This window comes from Notamacropus eugenii, chromosome 3 (genome assembly GCF_028372415.1).
Source record: "Notamacropus eugenii isolate mMacEug1 chromosome 3, mMacEug1.pri_v2, whole genome shotgun sequence".
Classification (NCBI taxonomy): domain Eukaryota; kingdom Metazoa; phylum Chordata; class Mammalia; order Diprotodontia; family Macropodidae; genus Notamacropus; species Notamacropus eugenii.
This window is the reverse complement of record NC_092874.1, coordinates 183458312-183471960: the sequence shown is the minus strand read 5'-3', so window position 1 is coordinate 183471960 and position 13649 is coordinate 183458312. Positions and strand designations below refer to the sequence as shown.

General features: G+C 36.8%; 1 protein-coding gene across 3 annotated transcripts in view; it reads left to right on the top strand.

Annotated features, from left to right (window-relative positions):
* The window catches only part of ETNK1 (ethanolamine kinase 1), a 75974-nt gene continuing 62325 nt past the window's right edge, over positions 1-13649 (top strand). For 2 of the 3 annotated variants that reach the window (XM_072653503.1, XM_072653500.1), the window contains exon 1: positions 10-439. In XM_072653503.1, the coding sequence (XP_072509604.1) occupies positions 284-439 (156 nt within the window). In that variant the 5' untranslated portion in view covers positions 10-283. Of the gene's footprint in view, positions 440-13649 lie in introns of all 3 variants that reach the window. The other variant, XM_072653502.1, reaches the window with a different exon arrangement.

The following is a 13649-nucleotide window of genomic DNA, read 5'->3' as shown; positions in this document are numbered from 1 at the left end:
CGGCATGCACCGGGGCCGCCGGCAGTAGAGCGCAGCAAAGTGGAATTTTCCCGAGCTACCCGCCCCTGCTCGTTCCAGCTGTAGCCGAGACCCTCCCTCCCCTTATTATCGCCCCCTCCCCAGCGGCCGCGAGCCAGACTCCAACCGCTGCCCCACGACCGCTCACCTTCCCCCCTCGCGCCCTCCTCAGCCCCGAGCGTCGCCCGGCTTCAGCCTGTCGGCCCCCGCTGCCCTCGTCGCGGTTGCCGTAGCCGTCGTGGTCGTCTCCGCTGCCGCCTGGGCCATGGCCAACTACATCCACGTCCCCCCCGGGTCCCCCGAGGTCCCGAAGCTGAACGTCACGGTGCAGGAGCAGGAGGAGCAGCGCTGCCGGGAGGGGGCCTTAAGCCTCCTCCGACACCTGCGGCCGCACTGGGACCCCCAGGACGTGACCCTGCAGGTAACGCCCATCCCCCCGGGCGGCGGGGGCCCTCTTCGGCCTCCTCTTCCTGCCCTCCTCACCGCTTGGCGCCTTGGCCTGGTCGCCGGGGCCCGATCCCCATCCCCTTGCCGTCCTGTCACCCGAGGTTTTTCCGACCCGGGTTATAATCCTCCCCCTCCCCCCTTAACATCTGGGAAGTGGCTTCGCCTGAAGCTCCCCTCCCCCCATGGCTTGATGAAGAGAAACACAAAACTTAACACTTGCCTGGAGCGGTCGGATACATAACACCCGCTCCTCCCCCCGAGCTCCACTACCTAGGAGTTTCCTGTGGGTTTTTTTTCCCCTTAGGTTAGTAACGTAGCACCCTCCCCCACCCCTGGTCAGAATCCTTCTCTGATCCTTGCAGGAATAATGCTTCGGGATTTAATCCTCTCCTCCCTGCCCTCCACCCGTGCCTGGGGATGGTTATCTGTGTCCGGTTGGAAAGGGGTGTGTACCTCCCTCCCCTCGGGGTGATGCCTGGATCGGTTAGGTCCTCCTCCGAAAAAGGTTCTCTAGGGAATGTGGAAGTTTAGTGAGTGAGTGCATGACGACTTCTCCCTAACCTACTTGACTCTAGTTAAAAAAAACAAAATAACTTCTTTTTCTAAACTTCGAGGCGATATCTTACTTAGTAGGTAGTTTTCTGTCGAGAAGCCCTAAATTTGGAAAAGGATTTCTCCGACATGCTTTTTCTTTAATCTGCTTTTCATTTTTAAGTCTTAGGTGTACCAGAATGTTTCGTGGTAAGCAAAGATAAAGGTTAAAATATTTTAAAGTTACAAGAGCGTTTGTTATTTTGTACTGTAAAGTCTAATAAAGATAAGAATAACAGGCGGGTATATTGAAGACAGCTGAAAGTCTTTAGCAGATAGCTGAACCGCCTATCAACGTCTTGCGACAAAATACCAGACCCAAAAAAAAAAATTAAATGTAATGGAATGTTACTTACCGAAGTTTGCTGGGCAGATAACAGAAGCCCGACTCCCCCCCCCCCCTTTTAGACATTTTGTTAAATAAGCACATTATTTCCTTCTAGTTAATGAAATTATTTTCGTAATTGCAGATGAGTAATTCTTGTGTGGGGGTGAGGGTTTAAGTTGTTAATGTAATTTTGGCATCATATAGAGAGATAATTGAAATTTTATCGTTCTGGTGTATAACTTAACTACCTAGTAAACTTTGGTGCTGGTAATAATTATTTTAGTACTGGCTTCAGGGATTGAAAACTGTGAAGTGGGATTTGATTCAATATATGAGGATCATAGAATCTGTGTATCATAGATGGGCTTTATATCAGAATATGGAAAAATAAAGTAAGCACAGATGATTAAAAAAAACGCAGCATCCAGCATTTTTTGAGACTTCAAAAACTTTTAACCAATTTTTTGATATAGGGACCATCAAATCCCAGCTACTTCCTAACCAAAAATCCTTAGTACAATTTCCTCAATGTCTAGAGGGCGGGCAAGGAGGAAATCCATTGTGCTTCCTTAATCCTCCCTATTCTACTTCGAGATAGGCCTACTCTTCTTAAGTTGTTTTTTTAAATAAACTGAATTTATATAGATTTATATGTAAATCTGTGCTGGTTTCTCAGCATATGAAAGCCTCTCAAGTGCTATACTTGACAATAGAGTTGTGGTTTCTACACAGATATTTTATCTTTCTGATTCTTTAATGAGGTGTTGAGAAAGGATAGCACCCCTGGTGTGGGGGCTTGCTCAGCCCTTTTCAGGGTTGCTCATTCACCTTTGGTGTCCACCTGTTATTACCCTGCTCCTTGAAGCTGTAGCTTTTGCATTGGTTATACTCCAGGGGAGATAGGCTAAACCAAGTTGCTGGTGGACTATAGGTCCCAAGCCCATTGGTGGCTTAGGGGAATGCCTACCCCACACATGTGAAGACTTCCTCAGTAGAATGGGCAAATCAGAACAATTTGTTCCAGTGGCCATGAAGGCTGCTGAAGCAGAGCTTGGTCAGTCGTTAAAGATGCTAAGATTATTCACTGCCTCTGGGGCCATTGCAGGTTGTCTTCACTTTTGTCCTGCCTCTGCTTTGATGACTCTGGAAGAGAGAATGAAGCTAACAGTATTGTACGTCTCTGGCTCACTTAAATCCAATTCATGTGCAAGTCAGGACATCCCCCAAGATGTAACTGGTTCTCTTTGAAAAGTAAGGATGAACAACAATGTATACGTCTCATTATTTTAGGTACTGAGGAAGGTTAAAGTAAATCAGTACCTTGGTTTTCAAGGAGTGTATAGTCTACTTAGGAAGTATGTAAAGTCATATTCAACAGTAACTAATACGGATTGGAATTTGTTGACTGTATAAGCAGTGTAAAAGTGTCAAAATTCAGAAATGATGTTGCAAATGAAGGCAAATACTTGCTACCCCCTTGTTATAATGAGAAGGATTTTTACCTAAACTTGGAAAATATTTTCAACTTTTCTCTATGACTAAGCAAAACCTGATCAAAGAAGCATCAACTTTTCTGTCAGTGACTCTAGCTATCATTAATCTTCCATCACATTTCTACAGGTCTGGTCTTAACCACTTTGACTTTCTTCTAATCCAGTCTTAGTACAGTACCTGGTATGTAGTAGGGCTTAAATTAGTGCTTACTTATTCCCTTCAGTCCTTTTGCAGTACTCTAGGGTTTCTTTAGTGATCTCACTGGGAATCCAGGAATTCTCAAAACAATTAATTTTAATTTCATTTAATTAAAAAAAATACGTCAAGCACAAAGCAAAACATGCCATATGATGGCACATTTAGGAGGATCAGGAAACCCCTGGAAATTGTTTTAGTTCTTTTATTCCTCTCATTTTTGGGGAACCTCTGGTGTCAGAATGAATAAATATAATTCTAATGATTTAATTCATATTCCTATAATATCTCTTATTTACAGGTCATTTGTCCAGAATTCATATGTATATAGAACTCAAAATGTATTGTTTCTTTCCCCATTAGCCAGCCTGTAGATTATGGTTTGAAATTCTCCTTGTTTTCAGCACTAGGATTTCTTTTTATGCCATATGAGGATACTGTTGTTGACCTTTCATCAATTCCTCATTGTACAAGATCCCAGGAGAGTGACAGTATGCTACTATAAGTATTAAAGCTTATATCTTCAAAGACTAGTGACTCTGGATATCAGCAAGTGCAGTTATTTTTAGCATGATTATCAAGACTTTTGCCCATATAAAAAGATAATGCCAACATATGATAAAATTTACTGTGACTACAGCATTTATCACTGCAAGACGAACTTATCTTCATATGCCATTGTTTGTTTTGGAAATAGATTATTTTGCTAGGTAGTATGAGTACTGTCCTGGGCAGTGAGGTGGTACAGTGGATAGAGTTCTGGCCTGGAATCAGGAAGATTAGTCTTTATGAATTTAAATCTGGCATGAGACTTAATGTGTGACCCTGGGCAAGTCACTCAACCCTGTTTGCCTCAATTCCTTTAAAGGAGAAGGAAATGGCACACATTTTGCCAAGAAAACCCCAAATGAGGATGTGAAGAGTTGAACACAACAAACCTGAACAACAAAATGAATGCTGTATTTCCCTGTGTTTCTCCTAAGTAGTATCTGTCAACTGTGGGACTTGAGTTTATGGTAGGTCTTCCTGACTCAAAGACCCCATTTCACCAAGTTGCTTAATGTCTTTTCAGTGGCATTATGTTGTGTGTTGGGTGAACATGAACATTGTTGTAATGGAGATAATTTTCCTGTCCTCTTCCACAACCCCCCCCTTTTCCTAAGGCTGTTTCAGAACCAATTAAGAGTTAGATGAGATTTATCTAAGTAAACATACCAGTGAATTTAGGAAAACACCCCAAATTTTCCAGTTAAAAGCCTAAAATAGAAATTCTGAAAAATCAAAGAAGATTAACAAAATTAAAAGCAAATAATAATAGTAAAGATTAGGAGCTGAATTTTTTAAAATAAATGAACCATTAGCAACTTTGTTTTCAAAAAAGAGGAAAAGCAGAATATTAGTATCAAAAATGAAAAAAATTCACAGTAAATAAAAAATATTAAAAGTTATTTTACCCAATTATATGCCAGTAAAAGCAACTTAAATGGATGAATATTTTTAAAAATACAAAATGTCTAGATTAGCAGGACAAAAAATAAAAGAATTTAAACAGTAATTATATTAATTATTAATAATTTAATTTAGCAATTATGTAATCTCATAAATTCTGAGTCTTACTTTGTAAAATGGATATAAAGATACTTAGTGTACCTCTTTTGAGAGTTGTCAGGAGGCAAGAACTTTATAAACTTTAAAGTTCAGTATAAATATCATTTGTTATTTAAAAGATAAAATCATTTTTAAAGCATAGAAGTTCCTGAAAATTTGCATGCAGATTAAAATTTTGTAAGCAGAATAGTATTTTGATTGTGGTAGGAGTTTGAAATTTGAAGGAACATCTGCCAACTCCTATATAAATATACCTGGGCATACCCCTCTGTATTTAGGTACTTTGGGTATGTGGTGTTGATTTTGTTTTTTGATTTTGTGTTTGTTTTTTAGATTGATAAAGGTTTGAGAAAGTTTTGATACTTAAGATCATATTGGAAATCATAAGGTATCTGTGTAATTTGTTGAAGTGGAGGATGTGTATGTATTTATGAGATATTAACTGGAGTAGCTGTTGAACGTGGAAAATCTGGGTAGGGGGGGCAGTAATGTCTGTCTCACCTACTTAGTAAGTTTAGAAAAGTGTCTGAAGTAAACACGTATGTTTTTTATATATCTGTTAACCTCTGCAGACACATATAAATACTATCAGTCAAAAAACATTTATGGAGGCATTGTGCTAAGCATTGAGGTTGCAGAAAGATGTGAAAGATGGTTCCTGCCCTCAAGGAACTTACAATCTAATGTGGAAGAGGAGTGATCATATGTAAAGAAACATATACAAAGCAAGGTATGAAAATAATTAACAGAGGGAAGATACTAGAAGTTAGAGGGGTGAGGGAAGGCTTCCGATAAAAGATAGGATTTTATTTGGGACTCAAAAGGGAGCCAGGGAAGTCAGTAAGCAGAATGGAGGAGAAAAAGTATTCTACACATGGGGTAGATAGGCAGAGAAAATGCCCAGAGCTGAGAGATGGGAACATCTTGTTTGTAGAATACCCAGGAGGTCAGTATCACTGGGTTGAACAGTGAATATTGGAGAGTAGGTAGGTGTACGAACACTGGACCGGGAGGAGGGAGCTAGGTTATAAAGGACTTTGAATGCTAAGCAGTATTTTGTATTTGATCAGAGGCAGTAGGGAGCCGTTTGAGAGTTCAATGAGTAAACAAGACATAGTTAGAGCTGTGCTTTAGGAAAATCACTTTAGTGAGTGAATTGCATACTGACTTGGAATCGAGAGAGATCTGAGACAGACATTCACCAGTAGGTTAATTCAGTAGTCCAGGTTTGAGGTGATGATGGACTAGAGTGCAGTCAGTGTCAGGAAAGAGGGAATCATATTTGTGAGATGTTGCAGAAGTGAAATAAAAATGCCAGGTCTTTGTGATTTTTATTAATGGAGTAATTACCATGCGAAGATTATATATCTCAAGTAACAACTATTGGAGAAAGTCACCCTGCCAAGGAATATAATGTTGTGGAAGTAAGAGGACTTATTATTTGATAGGAACAGGATATAAGAAGTCTGAAGTCTTTTATTCATTGGTTTTGTTTCTTTTTGTATTACCAAATTGATTCCCAAGTATGAAGATACTATTTACCTGTAGAGAATTGTTAACTGAAATGCCAGTGTGAGCCATTAATTTTTGTAAACCATAGTGAGAACTTTAAAAATAGTATTTGATGAGTAAGGAGGCAATGTGGTATGTAGTGGAAAGAGCTTTGAACTAAAAGGAGGCTTGGGTTATAGGCCTACTTCAGTTACTAACCAACTGGGTAACTTTTATTAAGTTAAATTCTTAATTGTGAAAATTGGGTAATCTCCAAGATTCCTTCTAGGTTTAAAATTGAATGCTAAATGATCAAATTAGCAGCTGTAGTTTCTTGACAAATCAATGATTCTTCAGTGTATTCTCTCTCACATGACCTATCTTTATGCCGCATGATAATGGCATCTTGTTGGCTAGGTTGGAAGGGGTAACATTTGATAACCCAAGACTCATAATCACATTGCTTAATTGTAATAAAACATAGAAAATATGACTGAAACCTAGCATAAGAAGTACCTAGCTAAAATTTTGTTTGAAGCTGAACTTTCCTAATGGTATTACCACAACCATGGAAGTAAGCACAAAACATTTTAATGAGTCTACTTAAATTACCAGAAGATTACTCTTTCTCTAAAAAATAAATGCATTGAAGGATCCACAGTCTCAGTGATGTTGGTACTTCCCATAGTGCATATAGTTGCTCATCCAGAAATTCTCATTGGGTTTCTTAACCGTTTAGTTATTTTCAGTCGTGTCCAACTCTTTGTGACCCCATTTGGGGTTTTCTTGGCAGAAATATTGGAGTGGTTTGACATTTCCTTCTCCAGCTCACTTTACAGATGGGGAAATTAAAGTAAACAGGGTTAAGTGACTTACCCAAGGTCACATAGCTAGGAAGTGTCTGAGACTAGATTTGAACTCGGGTTTTACTGACTCTAAGCTAGGAACTCTATTCAGTGTGTCACCTAGTTTGTCTTGTCCATGTCCTCCCATAAATTCTCCACAAGAATCCATCCAGTAGCAGTAGTGGCATTTCTTGAGATCTCTTGACATTGTACAAATGCCAGGGAAGATTAGTGTAGACCAGGAGTGGGGAACCTGCAGCCTCAAGGCCACACATGGCCCTCTAGGTCTTTAAGTACAGCCCTTTGACTGAATCTAAGCTTCCACTTATTAAGGGGATTTGTTTTGTAAGTTTTGGATTCAGTGAAAGGGACTACACTTGAGGACTTAGAGGGTCAGATATGACCTTGAGGCTGCAAGTCCCTCACCCCTGGTGTAGGCTCTCCATTTAGTTATTATTTAGCACCCACTATGGTTAACACGTTTCCTTTTCTGGTCTCATATCTCTTTGATTATATCTTTGATGCTTCTCCCACATGTTCTTTATTGCTAATACTTACACCCTACTTGTGTCTGTCGTATACTTCCTCATTGCCCTTTGGATGACTTTTGACTGGAAACCTTCCAGTACTGTGGAACAATTTTGATAATTAAAAAAATGAGGCTTGGTTTCAGGGAAAAACTTGTATTCTTTAGAAGTGTTGCCCAGTTCCCCAAAAGCAGTTAAATTCACTCTCTCTTTATTAAATTTTGGTTCATTTTGTTGTCCATCCATGGGGTTTGTCTGAGATATATGTGGAGATGCACTAGCACTGTGGGTTGTCCGGTTACATGCTAGGCAGGGCAGTGGATGGAGTACTGTACCTGAAGTCAGGAAGACTTAATAGCCTGGGCAATTCACTCAACCCTGTTTACCTCAGTTCCTCATCTGTAAAATGAGCTGGAGAAGAAAATGGCAAAATGCTCCAGTGTCTTTGCCAAGAAAACCCCAAATGGGGTCATGGAGAGTCAGACGTGACTGAAATAACTGAAGGACAACAACAACAGAGTCTGGACAACAGGCATTATTTATTCACTTAAGATTTTTTCCCCCTGTGCTCTTGATAGGAAGGTTAAATTAAACCAGCATCTATTGGATTTCCTTTTTACTAATTGGTCCCCAGATTCTGTTGAGTCGAGATGTCGCTTTCCATTTCTTTTGCTACTGCTCTGTGTAAGTCACAAAAACCCAATCTCTGGTTCCTTTAATATTGTTTTAATCTGTTCTGACAACTAATGCTGATTAATTTTCCTAAAACATTATAATATCATGCTTCATAACTTTACATTTCCTTTGACCTTTGTCTTCACAACTTTAGCCATCCATATGTTTTGCTACATTGTAGTTGTTACTGTCATTTATAGTTTTCACTTTAAGATTTTGAACTCAGCCTCTTAATACTCCCCTTTCACTCTTGCAGAACCTTATGCAAATCACTTATCACAGAATATCTTAGCTGGAAAGGCCCCCAGGTCATCTGGTCCAAGGCACACCAGAACAAAAAATTTGAACTTTTAACATCACCTGCAGGTTTTCATCTTTTGTCTGAAGGTCTTTAGTGAGATGAAGTCCATTATTTTCTGTGTACCAGAAGGGAAAGAGATGAAAGAAGAGACATTTATTGTCTTTCTTGATAAAGCTCTTTACTCTTAGCAGAAATACAGAATCTCAAGATACAGTTTCTCAAGAGTTGGAAAGTACCTGAAAAGGGAATCTCTTCTCCAGCCTACTAGACATACTGTTGTTGAGCCTTTTACTTGAAGACTAATGAGGGAGGGAACCTATATTTTTTTAAAATAAATTTTATTAATGACTTGGTTTTTTCATGATTCAAGTTATCCTAAGTATTCTTCTGTGTGTGTGTGTGTGTGTATGTGTATGTATTTAGACAGGAAAAAAAAATATGTTATTTGTCAGTACTTTGAAAAAGACTAAAAACATGTAGTGTGTAACCCTGTGAATTTTCTGCCTCCAGGAAGAAGAAAGTTGGAGGTGTCATCTCATCTCTGCTTGCTGGTCTTGCTTGATCTTTGTAATTTTGTTAACATTCACTTTTGATTTTTGTGTTTGGTTTTTTTTTTTTTTTGGTATTTAGTTCTTTCTATTTATAGTACCTTCTTGAAGTTACTGTATATTATTTTCTTGGCCCTGCTTACTTCACTTTGCATCAATTAGTTTCACATAGGTCTTTCCATGCTTCTCTGTATTCATCGCATCATTTTCTACAATATGGTAATAATTCCATTACATTCATTACCACACTTCGTTTGGTCATTCCCCAAGTGATGGGCACCTATTTTGTTTCCAATTCTTTAGTATCACAAGAAGTGCTGCTATTAATTATTTGGTATATCTTCTTACTGATACTTGTTTGGAGTATAAGCCCAGTAATGGAGTTTCTAGATCAAATCGTATGGACATCTTAGTCACTTTATTCACATAATTTTAAATTGTTTTCCAAAAATGTACCATTTCGCAGTTCTATCAACAATGTATTAGTGTGCCTATCATTCAGCATCCTCTTTAACATTGGGTATTGCTATTTTTTGTTATTTTTACCAATTTGTAGGGTGTTAGGTAAAACCTAAGGTTATTTGATTTGCATTTCTCTAATTAATGATGTGATTGTAAATACTTGACAGTTAATTTTTGAGAACTGGACCACTTATGTTTTGGGGAAGGTCTGTTAGTCTTTTGTATATTAATTGTTTATATGTGTTAGGATGCCAAACCCTTAATTAGAGAAATTTGATACAGATATTTTTTTTTCCCATTCTGACACTTCTCTTCTTAGCTTAGGTATGTTAATTTTTATCTGTGCTGAAGGGTTTTTTGCTTCAATTAATCAAAGTTTTCTAGTTTATCTTCTGTAGTTGCTTCTTCTGTTTGGTTAAGAATATATCTTCTAGCATACTTTTTTTAACTTTATTTTTCTTGAGTTTTTTTTTGTCTGTGTTCTTTCACAACATGACTATTATGGAAATGTTTTGCATGACTACACATGTATAACCTGTATTGAACTGCTTGCCTTCTCAATGCGGGGGGGGGGTGGGATGGAGAGGGAAGAAAGGAGAACTTGGAACTCAGTTTTAAAAACGAATGTTAAAAATTGTTTTTATATGTAACTGGGGAAAAACAAAATACTAAAAGTAAATAAATTTTAAAAAATACATCTTCTACCTATAGTTGTGAGAAGTATATGATCTGTTTGTCTTATGATTGTTTAAAAGTATGATGTTAAATATTAAAGTCATGTATCCCTTTAGACTATATTGTGGAATGTGGCATAAGGTGTTGATCTAAGCCTAATTTCTGCGAGACGGCTTTCCAGTTTTCTCTGCAGTTTTTATCATCTAAGAATTGTTTTCCCTAGGTAATTTGTTTTCTGTTTTATTAGACGTTAGCTTTCTTGAGTTCTTTCTGCTATTCCCAATTCTCCTTTGTCTATCTAGTCTCTTCCATTGAGCTATCTCTCTATTTTTTAACCAATAGAAGATGGTTTTTGATGACTGCTGCTTTAAAATATAGTTCATCCCCACTTCTTTCATTTCCCTTGATTTTCTAAGTCTCTTGCTTTTCCAAATGAATTTTTAAGAATTATTTTTTGCAAGTTCTATGAAGTATCCCTGGTATTTTGATTGATGTTGCATTAAAAGTATAAGTTTGGAAATATTGTTCTTTTTATTGCATGGACTAGCCATGAACACTAAATAGTCCTCTAGCTAGTTAAGTTATTCTTTATTCCGTTAAGGTACACTTTATAATCATGTACTTTGATAAGTCGATGCTCAGATATTTTATGTATTTTGCAGTTAAATTGGAATAAGGTTACCCTTTCTTGCTTCTTGGATTTTGTGATTATTGTATAGAAAAATGGTTGTTTCTGAGGATTTATTTTGTTGCCTGCACCTTTGCTGAAGCTGTTAATTTTCTCAATTAGTATTTTTGCAGATTCCCTAGGATTTTCCAAGAATTTTATTATCAGCAAATAGTGATAATTTTATTTCCCCTTTATCTATCTTTATTTCTTTCTCTTGTATTACTGCTGTTTGCTGTTACTAGCATTTCCAGAATTATATTAAATATTCATGAGGAAGATGGACATTCTTGCTTCACTTCTGTTTTTGGAAAAGATTCTAATGTATCCCCATTTATATGTGGTCTTTACCTTTGATTTTAGGTACATGCTGTTTGTATCAAAAACAGATCCTATTGTGCTCTTTGTGAGCTTTTTTTTTCTTAGCATATATTTTTTATTTTTAATGGTATTTTTTAATTACATGTAAAAACAATTTTTAGCACGTATTTTTACAAAATTTTGAGTTTCAAATTTTTTTCTTCCTTAAAACAGTAAGCAGTTTGTTACATATATGTGCAATCATGTAAAACATATTTCAATATTAATCATAGTTGTGAAAGGAGAAACAGACCCAAAGGAAAAAATACCCCCCCCAAAAGTGAAAATAGTTTGCTTTGATCTGCATTCAGAGTCCACATCTTTCTCTGGATGTGAATGTTATTTTCCATCATGAGTCCTTTGTAATTGTCTTGTATTGTTGGATTGCTGAGACGAGTTAAGTCATTCATGATTGAACATCACATCACACAGTGTTGCTGTTACTATGTATAATGTTTTTCTGTTTCTGCTTATTTCACTTTGCATAAGTTCCTATAAGTCCAGTTTTTTCTGAATTCTGCCTGTTCATTATTTCTTACTGCACAGTAGTGTTCTGTTACATTTATATACCGCAGCTTGTTCAGCTATTCCCCAATTGATGGATATCCCCTCAACTTCCAATTTTTTGCTACCTCAAAAAGCTGCTATAAATATTTTTGTACATGTAAGTCTTTTCCCTCTTTTTATGACTGATCTCTTTAGGATACAGACCTAGTGGTGGTATTGCTGTTTCGTTGCCCTTTGGGCATAGTTCCAAATTGCTTTTCAGAATGGTTGGATCAGTCTTTGAGGTCATGTTTTGGTTTTTAATATGATAATTATGATATTTTTCTTAATGTTGAACCATCCTTGCATCCCTCGTATAATCCCACTTGGTTATTATGAATAAGATTTCTTGGAAAAACTGCTGTGATCTGTTTGAGAGGATTTTGTTTAAAATTTTGAATAGGATTTTGATTAAAACTTTTGAGTCATTGTTCATTAATGATATTGACCGATAGTATTCTCTGGTTTATCTTTTCCTGTTAAGGTATTAGGACTGCATTGATTCCATAAAAGGATTTCTTTTGTTAACTTTTTTAGTTCAAGTACTAACTTTTTAAAATATTTGATAGAATTTTCCTGTGAATTCATCAGGACCAGGAATTTTTTTTTCTTTAGTAGTTCCTTTACATCTTGATCTATTTTCTTTTCTGAAATTGGGTAAAGATGGCTGTATGGTCATCTGACAGCATGGGATTTTGTATTTTTGAAAGTATTACTTTATATCTTTGATCTTCTCAGTATATAGCTGCATAATAGGTTCTACTTATTCCTTTTATTTCTTCTGCTTTTCCTGTGATATCAACGTTTTCATTCATTGTTTTATTGATTTGCTCTTTTCTTTTTAATCATATTTAGCTAAGGTTTTATCAATTATTAGTCTTTTCAAAGAAGAAGAAGCTTTTAGTTTTATCATTTTAACTTTTTTTGTTTCCCATTTATCTATTTCCCCTCTAATTTTTAATATCTCCTCTTTAGTGCTTATTTTAGGTTCATGTGTTGACTTTTTAATTGTTTCCAGTGCGTGTTCATTTCATTAATCTCTTTTTTAGTTTTGTGTATGTGTAAGAGCTCTTCAGGTGCATTCCAGAAATTTTGATATGTTGTTTCACCATTTTAATTTTCTTTTACTTGGCCATTAAATGTTTTATGTGTTTTGTTCTTTGACTTCATTTTCAAAGTTTCACTGTTAAATCTCCATTTGGATCTGTGTCTTTTGTTTGTGGTCTCTGAACCAATGACTCTAGTTGTATTGTATAGTCTAAAATGATGTATTAACTATTTCTGCCTTTTTACATTTCTTTGTAATATCTCTGTGCCCTAATATAAACTCGGTCTTTGTAAAAAAGTTCCATGTGCTGCTGAGAAAATTGTCTATTCTTTTACTGCCCCGTTTGGAGGACAACTTTTAAGTTTTTAAACTTGGGGTCAGGGGTGGGGAACCTGTGGCCTCAAGGTCACAGCCACATGTGGCTCTCTAGGCCCTCAAGTGTGAAGTCCTTTGACTGAACCCAAACTTCATGGAACAAACCTTTGAAGTTTGGATTCAGTCAGACAACCTTTGTTCACAAACCTTTGAAGTTCTTCAGGTATTTGAACCTTTAAGTTTGGATTCAGTCAAAAAACCTTTGTTCACAAATCTTTGAAGGTTCTTCTGGTATTTGTTCTAGATTTTCCCTTTTGTTTATCTTTCTGTTAGACTTAAAGTGATTTGAGTATCTTATCAGTGTTGGGTTACTGTCTATATCTTGTAGCTCAGTTAATGTTTCCTTTATAAATTTGGATATATTTCGTTTGCTTATTTTTCCCTTTTTATTTTTGGAGTATTTGTTTATGATTTGTCACATAATATGATTGCAATTCCTGCTTTTTTT